Genomic DNA, 14,370 nt, shown 5'->3' with positions numbered 1-14,370 from the left:
TTGCTTGTAAATAAAGCTTTTAATAAATTACAAGTGTGTAATAGGTCCTTGTCCATCTTCTTCCTAGCTACTTAATGCACTGTTGCATAGCAACAACTTGGTTTTCTGATGCAACTTCATCGGAAGTCTGAGAGTCTGAAATCTGCACTGGCTTGGGTGAGCGTGGGGATTCTTTTGGTACCATGCATGCAAATATCCATTGTAGAAATCAGTAGCTGTTAGTGTTTTCTTAAGCATTACTGATCGAACACCGATCCAGCCATCCTAAAGGGCAAAGGACAGACAGTAATTAGACAGTTGGGTCAAAACTTGAAAATGAAATAAACTGTACTTTATATAAAATGTATCAGGCATGGTGACATAGCCTTTAATCCCAGAACTGGGGAAACAGGCACCGGATCTCTGAGTTTGAGGCAAGTCAGGGTTACACAGTGAGGCCCAGTCTTTAAGGAAAAAAAAAAAAGTAATAGAAACAATTGCTTTTACTATCCATAAAGAACACTGTACTGAATGACATGTAATGCTTGTCTCTAAATATTTCTCATGAAGGAAGAGTAACAACTACCCTGACCTATTTCAACATAGGTGCTTTAGTTTTCTGAGAAGGTCCACATATCTTACTGTGAATAGTTATCAAATCATAGCAAACCAAGGCCCAAGAGTTGGCTCAGCAGTTAAGAGTGTGCACTGCTCTTCCAGAGGACCAAGTTTGATTCTCAGCACCCATTATCTGGCAGCTCACTGACTATAACTGCCTATAACTCCAGCTCTAGGGGTAATCCAACACCTCTGGTCTCTGTGGTTACCTGCACTCACTTTCAAAAATTATGCTGTAGATTCCATTGTTTCTTAAGAAAACTGTTAACTTAATCTGATAAGCCATTAATTAAGTAAAATCTTAATGAAAATGGTGTCTTAATCAGTGTTCTATTGTGAGGAGACACTATGGCCAATGCAACTCTTAAAGCATTTAACACTTGGTGCTGGAAAAGTAGCTGATTCATAGAGAGACTCTTCTGGGCCTGACACAGGCTTTTGGAACCTCAAAGCCCATCCCTATGGCATACCTCCTCCAACAGGGCCACCCCTCCTAATCCTTCCAAACCTTTCGAAGAGTTCCAAGGATTCAAATATATGAGCTCACGGGGGCCAATCTCATTCCAATCACCACAGATGGTAAATGGAAAGTCTGTCTGGTGGCACACACCTGCAATTCCTACACTCAGGAGGCTGAGGCAGGTGGGTCACCTCAAGGGTGGCCTAGGCTACTTAGTGAGACCTCATCTCAAGAGGAAAATGAAATACAAATTGCAAATTCAGTAAAACAACCATAGTAACTTGAAGCTGAAATCAACATACCTTGCAATGAACCAGCAGCATCTGTGACTGTCTGTGATACACCACTGACCCCGGAGTCACAGTGTGTCCTTTTAATTTGGGATCTAATGGGGGGATGACACACAGGAGAAACAGAAATAAATCATGGTACTTCTTAAAATTCAAAACACCTTGGTGGTGGAATATAACAGGTATAACACTTGTAAGACCCTGGGTTCCATCTCCAGCACTGATAAATATATTTTTTTAAAAAATGAACAAAAAGGCATCTTCAGAAGCAGAACTATTGATGGAAGGGACACACTTACTGAGGCCCAGTTCTGCAAACCCAAACCTCCTAGGGCCGAGTGCTCTGGCTATAGCATGAACCCAAAGGAAGTGTTGTTCCACACACACGAGAAGTCACAGTCGTTTGCTCCATCTCCCAGGGATCACCTTCAATGCCGAATCTGTCAATCTGGTACTGTCACTTTAATGTTTAAGACAAACGGGGCACTCCCACTGCCTCTGAGCTGGAACAGCGCCCCCTGCAGCCTACATTCCAGCTCTTCACTCTAGAGGATGCTGAGGGACCTCAGATGGAACTGTAGGGTGCAATGCTGTGCTCTCACTGCACTGTCCATACACTTTCATTATGATATTCACCAGCATGAAATCAACTAAGTCATTCCACAGCCTCCGACCTTGATGCAAGAAGACACAGAGCTTAAAGTAGGAGAGTGACACTGACTTCCAACTTCCCTAGTTCATGTGATGATTGCGTGAGACATATAATGGACACTTCAAAGGATAAGACAAGGGACTATGAGGTGTTGTCATTACTGCACTGTGGGAAAATTAGAAATACAGGTTGGGAGGGCAGACAGATATATTTTTAAATGGACTGTAGTGAAAACAACTTGTCATCTATTCAAAACTTAGTACCTGCAATGATGGAGTTGTTAACTTCTACTAGATCCAGAAGTTTAATGGTGTTCTCCAACCAGAGTGTCTGCAATGGAACCTGCAATTGGAATGGAAGAATTCATGAAGGAATCGACTCCCAAGGCATTTCTGACACTGCTGCATATTAATCCACTGACTTTTCTTCCTTGTCCAGATAAACTGGACACTAGATCACTAAATCTGCTGACACAGAGCCTGAATATGACCCTCTGTATCATCTCTGCAGTATGTATATGATCTTAAGCTTTATATTAGTGGCCTTAATATTTCCAATTAAACATTTATGCTCAATATGAAAGCAAGAATTAAAGCATTTGTGTTAAAATTTTAGAAAGTGATAGTATTTTATATTTTCACAAGAGGAAGCCACAGTTGACAGTGTGATGTATTATGTCCCTATATTCTCCTCACACCCAGTGTTATTAGAACAAAGACCTAGAGCATGGCTCTGCCAGTGTCTGTGTACCTCCTTCACCTGTGTCTGTGCACAGCATCCTATCTTATGAACTAATCACAATTTATACAATAAAACCTTTTTAAAGGGCGTGCATTTACAAGTTCTTTTTTTTTTTTTTTTAGATGTATTTATTATGTACAGTGTCCTGCCTGCATGTATGTCTGCAGGCCAGAAGAGGGCACCAGATCTCATTACAGATGGTTGTGAGCCTCCATGTGGTTGCTTGGAATTGAACTCAGGACCTCTGAAGGAGCAGCCAGTGCTCTTAACCTCTGAGCCATCTATCCAGTCCCCTCCAATTTCTAGCTATATCGACAGCAGTTTCTTGCTGCAAGGTTCTAAACTGGCAGTAAACACAGCCTTGTGTGGCTGGCTGGCTGGCTGGCTGACTCAGTAGGTGAAGACATTTGCTGTAATGTGTAGTCTTCCCACCAGCTGCCTGGGCTTTGTCAAGCTGTCTGAGCCCCCGTAACACACAGGACACTATAATAATTATGAAGCTGTTAGCCATTTGCTTGGTTTCTTATTGGCTAGCTCTGATTTGATTATTAACCAATAATTACTAATATATATTTTATAAGAACTTATCTTTTTGAGGACGCACTCCTGAGCATCCATTGCTCCCGGGAGATCACATGGTGAGAGCTCGCCTCACTACAATTCCCAGAATCCTCCTAGACTCCTAATCCCACCTATCTTGTTTCCCTATTGGCCAACAGTGCTTTATTCAAACCAATCTGACACGTATTTACAGAATGACAGCTCCCAACAATTTGCTAGTAAGCCAGATGGCCTGAGTTCTATCTAATGGTGACACAAGACAGAAGGAGAGAATCAATTTCTGAAAGTTGTGCTCTGACCAACACATGCATGCCATAGCATACACACATGTGTATACACAATAAATAGACAGCTTTGTAGAGATACCTTTAAAAACTTACTTTTTTTTGTTTGGTTTTTCATAAGAGGATTTTTCTGTATAACAGTTCTGGCTGTCCTGGAACTCTCTCTGTAGACCAAACTGGCCTCAAACTCACAGAGATCCACGTGCCTCTGCCTCCCGAGGGCTGGGATTAAAGATGTGTTCTACCACCCTGGGTTTAGCAGTTTGATATAAAAATGTAGAATGGAATGAAGGCTCAGCACTTAAGAGCACTGGCTGCTCTTCTAGAGGACCTGGGTTCAATTCCCAGAACCCACATGGTGGCTCATAACTGTCTATAACTTCAATTCCAGGGGATCCAAAGCCCTCTTCTAGCCTCCAGGAGCACTAGGGCACACATGGTACAAAGGCATACACACATTCAGGCAAGATGCATATGCCTGAAATGAAATAAAACAAAATAAAGGTAGAGTCACTGGGCCTCCCTCCATCTGAGACTAGAGAGATGGCTCAGTGGTTAGGAGAGCTTGTAATCATGAGGGTGGGAGTTCACACCCCAAAACAAGCGTTCATTTGTATACCCACACAACAAGCTGAAATCTAGGAAGCCACTGTGACTCCAGCTCTGAAGCATCACATGGCCTCTCCTGGTCCCTGTCATACATGAGCAAGTGCACCTGCACACACACATGCTCATATACTCAGATACACAAGTACACACATAAGGAAATGAAATAAATCTTGAGGGGGGGGCCTTCACTGACAAGGGCTATCCAATTGCTCCAGAAGTATACTACTTACTGGTTAATCCACTTCCCCTTAATGTGAAATGCCGTCTTTGCTATTTTAACACATTTGTAATATAAACAAACACAACACGAGTTGATTGTAATTATAGTAAAAAAAAATCAATGTAGCTGGAAATGATTTCTCTCAGTTTCTCTGAGTTCATTATTTTCAGACTGCATGTTGATGCTGCATTTTAAAACATTATGTGTATGTTTGGAAACAGGGATCTAGAGTTCAGTCTAGGTTACACAATGAAACAGTCTCAAATAAAATGGGGGCAAGGGGAAGGAAGGGGAAGGAAGGAAGGGATGGAGAGAGGGAGGAAGAGAGGAAGGAAGGAAAGGATGGAGGGAGGGAGGGAGGAAGAGAGGAAGGAAGGGAGGGAGGGAGGAAGGAAGGAAGGGATGGAGGGAGGAAGAGAGGAAGGGAGGGAGGAAGGAAGGAAGGGTTGGATGGAAGGAGGGAGGAAGAGAGGAAGGGAGGGAGGAAGGGAGGGAGGGAGGAAGGGAGGGAGGAAGGGAGGGAGGGAGGGAGGGAGGGAGGGAGGGAAGGAGGGAGGGAGGGAGGGAGGGAGGGAGGGAAGGAGGGAGGAAGGAAAGTACTGCTTATATCTGTAACCCCAGGACTTAGAAGGTTAATGCAGGAGAATTCCTGAATGTGAGGACAATGTGGGCTACACATGAGTTCCAAGCCAGTTTGGATCACAGAGTGAGACCAGATCTCCAAACAAACAAATCTGGGGCTGAAGATGACTTAATGGTTAAGAGCAAGCGCAGCTCCTCCATGAGTCAGGATATCTGAGAGGAGTTTTGGTGAGGGTACAATATTGATGGTGTAGCATAAGCCACAGACCTTGAACCAGACCAACAACTCATTGTAATGACCATTTGTAAGTAAAGCTGCTTAGGCAAAGAGGATACTGCTTGATACGCCACAGCTCCCAAGGCCACTATGACAAATGACCATGTAATGGAGAAGACAGCAAGAGTAAAGTGTTTTCTTCTTTTATTATTATTATTGTTTTTATTTTTTTCTTTTGTGGGGGAGGCTACAAGGTTGAGGAAGGACATGGAAGAACTGGGAAATGAGTGGGATTGGGGTGTATGACGTGAAATTCCCAAAGAAGCAATAAAATAATTTGTTAGAGAAAAATGCAAGTGCTACTCCTGTAGAATATCCAAGCTCAGTTCCTAGTACCCACACTGGTGGCTCACAATCACCTGTAACTCCAGCTCTAAAAAGATCTGACCCCTTTTCTGGCTTCCATAGGTAAGGCAATCACACACACACACACACACACACACACACACACACACCCTGAACACACATATACACATAATTAAAAACAAATCTTTTAGAGCTGGCTGTTATACAGAGACACCCTCTCAAAAAATACAAACTCCAAAACAACAAATAACAAAAACCCCAAAATCAATCCCCCTCAAAAAATTAATACTGACCAGAAGCAGAAAGATAATACTAGACAGAAGACTTAAGACTCATTGTTACTGACTAGTCACATCAAAGTTACTTTTTTTGTTTTTATATATTTTCCTTCTCAATGACAGGGGATAATCAAACCTGGTTAGAAAATACTGCAGAATGTACCTCTGAAAGCACTTCATGAATACCAAGACCTCTATCAAAATTTAAAATTTAAAGTTTAAGAAAATTTCCTAGGTTTAGTTGATAAGGCTCATTCCTAAATAAAAATACCGAGAAAGGAAACAATATTGTAAAAACACAACCCAACTTTTCAACTCACTATGTCCCCAATGGCGAGGTGAAGTCTGAGTACTTGCTCTGAGGTTTGCTCCTCCCACTTGACACAGCTGGTATCAGCAGAAACCTTAGGGGCTGAGAGAACAGACAAGACCAAGAATGAACAGGGTTCCATGTTCACCAACTGACAGAGTGAAGCTGAATTACAAGCAGAAGAGGATGTTTAACTTATGTCTACAACTTGCTATAATACGAAGTAGAAGTAAGCAGACCTAACAAGTTCTAAAATATGAGCGAACTACGTTACAACCTGAGTGGAAACTACCCTTTTAACTATGACTCAAATTCCAGAGAGGGCAGGCAAGATGGCTTAGCGAGTAAAGGTGCTTGCTTCACAGAGTTTAATCCCTGAAGCCTCCAGGGCAGGAGCACCAACTCCTGAAAACCATTCTCCAGAAAACAAGGTTTCTCTGTGGCTTTGGAGGCTGTCCTGGAACTAGCTTGCAAATAAGCAATCAGAATTTACAATTCATGCACTAAATATACACACAGAAAGATGTGGGGAAATGCTGAAGGGAAATGTTGAGGATGAAACTATAGGCTAAAGGGGACAGCTTCCCAACCATTATCTGGGAAAGTCCATACAAGACAGCGATGAAGCCAGAGCCTTCAGCTGCCACCCTGGCAAATAAAATCTTTACAAGAGGTCAGGATGTCTTTGGTTTTTCACTCACCATACGTCACTCCCTCAGCTGGTTGTGGCCTTCCTTTGTTCAGACTTTCAGGCAAGCTTTTCAAAACTGAAATAAGCTACAAATATAAAAAAGGAGAGTGCAGAGTATATTCAACAGAACAAGGCAGAAACATCACAGTTCAGTGCCATCAAGTAACTTGTCCCAACAAAAGAGTTGGTGGCAAACTGACATCACTGTAAGGATGTGTGCCGATGTGTGGCTACTCTGTGGAACGCAGGCACTTAACTGCTTCCACACAGTGTTGGATTGCTCTCACTATCAGGCAGTCTGTGTGGAGCTGCTAACACTCTCATGCCACACAAGGCCTGGGGCTTCACAGGAGCATGTTCCAATCCTACCTCCATCATCTACTGGAGTTCTCATTTTGGAAAAGTCCTTTGATTCGCCTGTACCTCTGAATGTTGTGTTTGCGAAATGAGTGACAGCAACAATTACCTCAGAGGCTTGTTGGGAGGGTGCAAAAGAAAAACCAGAGTACCTAGAACAGTCTTGATAAATGGCAGCCACCATAAAATGTCACTTCTGAAGAATGCCCAGAATAGGAAGTACTAAGCATCCGCTGGGAAGCATACAGGTTCCTAGGTGTGGTTGCTACATGAGTGAGAGAAGCAGGCAAGGGATGTGTAAGAGGGTGGAGGTGGAGAGAGGGCACCTAAGAAGAATACACTAAATACCTCACATGAAATGGAGGACCACTGGAGATCGACTGTTTTACTTAAAAAGCTTTTATTAAGCCTTCACTCTGCAACCCTCAATGGTCACAAATACTGAGTTCACTTCTAGGAAGCCAGGGACAGGAACCACTCTGCTGGTTGTTTTAAGACTCACAACCCAGGCTGACCTGGAGCTCTTGATTCTCCTGCCTCAGCCTCCTGAGTGTGAGCTTACAGGTGAATATAACCATGTTTGGGCCCAGCCTCAGTCCTGATCTCTCTTGTCATTTTATTTGTTTACAGTGTGTGCACAAATCATGTGAACCAGGGGACTTGGACTGAGTTCTCTCTCCATCATGTAGGCCCTGGAGATTGAGCTCAGGTCATCGGGCGTGGTGGCATGCACCTTTACCTGCTGAGCCACCCCACTGCCATGTTCCCTCCCCACCACCAGTAAGCTTAAAAATCACAGATCATGCAGGGTGGTGGTGGCACACACCTTTAATCCTAGAGCTCGGGAGGCAGAGGCAGGCGGATCTCTGAGTTAGAGGCCAGCCTGGTCTATAAGAGCTAGTTCCAGAACAGACTCCAAAACCACAGAGAAACCCTGTCTCAAAAAACCGGAAAAAAAAATACAGATCATACGATCATTTTTCCCTCATATTGCTTAAGAAGTCTTCTGAATGAAGGAAAAGATGGGTGGGGTGGGGGAACTGTACCATGTTGGCACCGAGTCTTGACAACACTGCTTCCAATTCCTTTGATGTGCTCTTGGAAGGCACAGGGATAGTTTCCTGCTTGAGAATTGGACCTATATCAAACCTAGCAAGAAAAACAAAGCAAAACAAAAAACCCAAAGCAGCCAACATTATTATTTGTTAAGATCACTGTATTTGTCTACACAGCACAAAAACAGCTTATAGCAGGCTATAATTGCCAGCCCTTCCAGTTTGAGGTCACCCTGGAATAGATGAGACACTGACTAACATGCAAGTGGATCTCTCTGAGTCTGAGGTCAGTCTAGTCTACATAATGAGTTCTAGGCCAGCCAGGGATATACAATGACTATCTGAACAAGTACGAAACAAACATAGAAAACAACAACAACAACAAACCCAGGTGTTAATAATTCCAATGACCAATTTACAAGGACTTTAAAGAGACTCTGTATAAATCTCAAAGATATGGCTTGTGTTAAAAATGAGAAATGCTCAGAGTATCTATAAAAGCAAAGGACAACACTGCAGAATTAACCAAGTTAGCACACTCCAACCATTCTCCCAACCACCAAGGCCCCAGACAGACTGACAACAAAATTTAAGTTAATAAGCTATACCTTTTGGGTCTAACTTGCATAATTGTTACGCCAGTGATTGTGTCTCCATGAAGCACTGTATGAACTATTGGGGCGGGACCACGCCACCTCGGGAGGCAACTGGGATGTACATTCAATACGCCACTAAGTTAGAAAAGGCAGAAATCAGTATGAGAATTAGTTATTGCTACCAAACTAACATGCACTTTTATCATTAAGCTTTTCAAGAGCCTGGTGTGGTGGCATGTACTAATCCTAACACTTGGAAAGCTGAGGCAGCAGAACTGCTGTGAGTTCCAGGCCAGTCTGTGCCACAGGTTGAGACCCTGTTTCAAAACAATCATCACCCCCAAAACACCTAACAGTCTGTATTACCTAATTTATATAACCTGTAGGGTTAAAAGCACAGGACCTTGAGGTGTGTATCACCTAAAACAAAGTCAGAGGTAAATTCACTCTCACTTTACTTAAAAATAAGTAAAGGCTGGAGAGATAGCTGAGTGATTAAGAACACCTTAATATAGGTGTCAATGGTGCAGCTGGGACAATGTATGAGGCCACTGGCAGTGGGTCCAAGATCTAACTCTAATGCACAAACTGACTCGGTGGAGCCCATTCTATATGGAGAGACACCTTGCTCAGCCTAGACACAGGTGGATGGGGGTGGAGAGGTGCCTTGGTCCTGCATCAACTAGATGATGGGACAGACTTAGTAGACTTCCTAGGGGAGGCCTTACCCTCTCCATGGAGCAGATGGGAAGGGTTAGTGGGGGGAGGGGGAGGAGAGGAGGGAGGGGGAACTGGGATTGGAATGTAAAAAATAAATTAAAAAAAAGAACACCTATTGAGAAGACCAGAATTCTGGTTCCCAGCACTCCATAAGGTGGTTCACTATCATCTATAACTCTAGTTCCAGAGAATCTGACACCCTCTTCTGACCTCCCTGGACACCAGGCACATCCATGGTACACATACATATTATGCAAGCAAAACACTCATACACATGATATAAAGGGCTGGTGAGATGGCTCAGGGGTTAGGAGTATTGACTGCTCTTCCAGAGGTCCTGAGTTCAGTTCCCAGCAACCACATGGTGGCTCACAGCCATCTATAGTGGGGTCTGGTGGCCTCTTCTGGAATAAAGATGTACATGCAGACAGAGAACTCATACATTATAAAATACATATATCCATGCAATTTTTTTTAATTAAAAAACTGCCAGGCAGTGGTGGTGCACACCTTTAATCCCAGCACTCGGGAGGCAGAGGCAGATAGATCTCTGTGAGCTTGAGGGCAGCCTGGTCTACAGAGTGAGTTCCAGGACAGCCAGGGCTGTCATCAGGAACTATCCCTATTCAAACATTCAGCTGAGGGTGTAATTTACACAGGTTCTGACAGTTATCACATCACTGAGCCATACGATCTTATGGAGCAGCATCGTGACTGAAACTCCACCATAAACATGAAGAGCTTTCCAGATAAGGAGAACAGTACATCGATTTTATGTAACTTTTTTATTCTTCTCAACTTCTGACTCCTGAGTACTGAGATTAAAGGAGTGTTCACATGCATGGCATAAACGGAGATCTTGAGGGAAGAAAATGTGTGCCAAGTTCAGGTGTGTATACGTGCCTGGTATGTACAGTGTTTTTGTTTTTCTGAGACAGGGGTTCTCTGAGTAGCCCTGGCTGTCCAAGAACTCACGCTGTAGACCAGGCTCAATTGCTTCTGCCTCCAGAGCACTGGGAGTAAAGGTGTGTGCCGGGTCAGAGGTCTTAAAGAAAGAAAATGCTCACCAGGTTCTGGGCATGGCATGGCAAGTCTAGCTGGTGTAGAAGGAATCCCGAGAAGCCACAGCAGCCACAGAGGATCAATGGAGGTTCTAGTGGGCTGACACGGGGCTTTGACGTTCAGTATGGGTGAGACTGCAAGCTGACAGAGGAGCTTCAGCATGCTGACAGGGTCTGACAGACCCTTTATAGGGACCATGGTGGCTGCTGGGCTGGCTAGGTTGGCAAAGCACCGACAGGGCCACAGACAAAAGCAGAGACCAGCTAAGAGGTGACGGCGGTAACACGGGCAAGAGGGAAGCAATGCAGTTGATGAGACCTGTCAGAATTTTCTAGGTTTTGAAGGCACAGCCATGAGACTTCAGAATGGACGGCATGTGGGACACAAGGTAACTGAAGAATGACTCCAGGGTTTGGGGCCCAAACAACCACAAGGCTGGGGTGGATATTTCTTAAGATAAAGATCTACAGAGGTGTTGGGCCTCTTCAGTGAGAGAAGCCTAGGAGACACAAAAGCTGAGCTGTGGACAAGGTGGACCTGGGGTTCAGGGAGAGTTGGGTGGGGACGTTAGCATATACATGAAACTTAAATGAGGGCAGATGAAAGCCAAAGAGTAACAAGTTTAACACATTTGACATTTTGTGCCAAAAAATAAATCCTTATTTTAAAAGAAGACAGTAGAGAAAACGCAGTTTAACCTGGGCCTAGTGTCTCACACTTTTAATCTCAGGGCTTGGGAGGCAGAAGCAGGCAGATCTCTGTGGGTTTGAGGCCAGACTGGTCTACAGAGTGAGTTCCAGGACACCCAGAGCTACATAGAGTGAAAAAGTAATGAGAGAAAAGTGGAAAAAGCAGTAAGAGGGAAAAAAAAGCAGTTTAAATTATGGCATTTTAGGTACTAGATCCATTCATAAAGATGTGATCTCTACACTGTATTCCCTTACAAATAAAACTTACTAGGGAAATTTAAGAATAAGAGCCTCACTCAAAAGTCGGCCAAAGGAAGCCACTACTCCAACGTCGTATTCTCCGGATCCCACATCAGGCCACTCGTACACTGGGAGCTGGGACTGTTCAGCATACTGTTTCACAGGCAGTCCTTTGGGGGATGGTGAAGGCACTGTGACAACCTCCAGTCTTTCAATTAACTTCTCCTCTTTGTCGTCTCTGAATAAGAGAGATTAGAGGAAAAAAGCAAGTGTTGAGCAGCTCGAAGCTAAATGACTTCACTCGGAGAAGATTTCTATAATTAAACTCACGACACATTTAGGGCTAAAATAACTAAAAATGAGTGCAACCAACAAGTAGGGCTTTTTGTTTAATTAAAAAAAAATTTATGGGTCTGAAGAGAGGGCTCAGTGGTCAAGAGCACTGAATGCTCTTCCAGAGGACCTGGGTTCAATTCCAAGCACACACATGACTGTCTCTAACTCCAGTTACAGGGTACCCAACACCCATTAAAAAGAAACTTTATTATTATTATTATTATTATTATTATTATGTACATGTTATATGTGTTAAGTGCCAGCATGTGCTACTGCGTGTATTTGGAAGTAAGAGGATAAATAACTTGCAGGAGTCAGTTCTCGACTTACAGCAACCACAGTGTGTAGTTCACAACTGCCTGTCACTCCAGGGTCACCCTCTTCCAGCCTCCACAGGCACCAGCAATTACATGCTCAGAGACACACACACACACACACACAAATAAAATTTAAGAATAAACCTTATTTAAAAGAAAAATAAGTATTTGTAAGGAGGCAGAGATGAAGCTGACAGAACCGTGGGAGGGGAGCCGCCAGGAAACAAGGGAATGATAAATAACCAAATTACCTTAAGCTGGGGGGGGGGAGGGGGCGGTGGACATACCAGACTTTCAGAAAAGGCTGAATTACAAATAACGTTCTCCCTAGTAGACACGGTTTTTTAACTCTCATAAATACTATACGTATACGGAACTGTTCTAGCTTAGAAGTGCATTCATTTGAAAACGGTTCGTTTGGAGGCCTAAAAAACACGGGCGTGTAGAAGGGCAAGGGACTGGAGGCCAGCGGAGCTCAGCAAGAGCGGGAAGGGACGAACTTTGGAGTCACAGCCCATTTTGGCTACCCAGCCCTGCTCACGGCCTTAGGCACCGGCCGGGCCTCTCCGAGGCTGGGATCCCACGCGCAGGAGGAGGAGGGCCTGCTCGCGGGTGCTGCAGGAGCTCCGCAGGCCTGGACCCCACCGCACGCCTTCCGGGACCCCGCGACCCTCGGGGCCCCGACCCCGCCCCAGCCGGGTACCTGGCGGCGTGCAGAGCCCGCAGCGTCTCCCTCGCAAAGTGGTCGGTGCCAAGGAACAGCACCCTCCAGGGCGGCTTCTCGCGGACTCGGGAGCCTTGGCTGTCCTTCCCGCCGGAGGATCCGCCGAGCGGGGCCGGTGACCGACACGAACAGCAAGGCCGCCTCCCCGTCAGCCGCGGACCCCAGCAGCGCCGAACCAAGAGCATCACCTCGGCCCACCCGCCCGCCACGCGCATGCGCACCCAGGGGCGGAGCCTGTGGCCGAAGGACCGGTCACACGCAGAGGACGGGGCGGGGCCTGCCGCACTGGAGGAAGGCATTTGAAGAGTATCCAAGTCCCTTAAAGAACACTGCGCGCGCGCGCACACATATACGCACACACGCCCACGCACGCGCGGGCGCGCGCGCGCAAGACAAACATAAAATAAATCTTTAAAAGAAACTTTTAAATCTTTTAAAAATTTTACAATCTTATTTTTAGCTATGTATGTGCGTGTATCTGTGTCCCATGTGGGTGCTGGAAACTGAACTCGTGTGTGTGTGTGTGTGTGTGTGTGTGTGTGTTATGGGAACTAAACTTTTGCAACAGCAGCAAGTGCTTTAAAAAGTGTGAATGTTTTTGCCTGCATGCATGTATGTGCACTACACTGTGCTTGTTGAATTAGATGGTTTTGAGCAACCATGTGGGATCCGGGACAAGGAACGAGTGCTCTTAACCATGGAGCCACCTCTTCAGTCCCCGTACCCCGCCACTCTGCACCACCACCATGACCAGAAAGCCCTCATTTGAGAACAAATTACATATGTCGTCAGACGATAACACAACAAACATACTATCATTTTCTCAGCCACTACAACTAATAGTTATGCTCTAGTTTACATATTTTATGTCCGTTATTTCAGTGAATCCTGATGTGAACCATCCAAGGGGGCTATTATGCCAGCCTTTGTAAATCAGACTTTGACACCCAGTGAAGTTAGGGACTTGCCTGTAAGGTCCACAGAGCTGGAAGACGGCAGTGTTGGAGTGGGGTGGGTGTTTTTGAAACGGGGTAGTAGGTTTTTCTGCCAACACAATAAGCCAGATCAAGCCAAATCAGTTCAGGTTTATGAAGAAATCGCCCCCAGGTGACTCTCAAGGCCCCCAGAAGCGAAGCAAGGGAGGGAGAAGGAGAAATCACATGGCAGGTTTAGGACCGGAGCCTAAATACCCTGTGTACCCGGTCTTGAGCAGCTCTGGGGGAGGAGCCACTGCTTGGTGGGCTTTCTGAGAAGGGCGGGGTTTGGAATGGTGGTGAGTGAAGCCAAGGGGGCCTTCCAACTGAACAGTGGGGTCTTGTCCCTATAGCTCCAAAGTCACGCTCTTAGCCATTTGACTTGAACAAAAATCTTCCTCTCCCTCTCTAAGTGGTATCCATTTTTTTCAGTGCCAAGCCA

At 45.0% G+C, this 14,370-nt stretch overlaps 1 protein-coding gene across 1 annotated transcript; it reads right to left on the bottom strand.

Annotated features, from left to right (window-relative positions):
- Mtfmt (mitochondrial methionyl-tRNA formyltransferase) lies at positions 1 to 13,175 on the bottom strand. The gene is given in 10 exon segments (XM_005075535.4): positions 1 to 100; positions 103 to 264; positions 1,360 to 1,442; positions 2,263 to 2,341; positions 6,178 to 6,269; positions 6,869 to 6,944; positions 8,262 to 8,364; positions 8,879 to 9,001; positions 11,606 to 11,815; positions 12,934 to 13,175. Coding segments are annotated over 10 exon segments (1,197 nt in total). The 5' UTR covers positions 13,170 to 13,175; the 3' UTR covers positions 1 to 67.
- Between the last annotated feature and the right edge of the window lie 1,195 nt (positions 13,176 to 14,370).

The sequence above is a fragment of the Mesocricetus auratus genome, unplaced genomic scaffold (genome assembly GCF_017639785.1).
Source record: "Mesocricetus auratus isolate SY011 unplaced genomic scaffold, BCM_Maur_2.0 Super-Scaffold_100691, whole genome shotgun sequence".
Lineage (NCBI taxonomy): Eukaryota > Metazoa > Chordata > Mammalia > Rodentia > Cricetidae > Mesocricetus > Mesocricetus auratus.
Note: the sequence above shows the minus strand (reverse complement) of the source record. Positions and strands in the feature narration are given on the sequence as shown.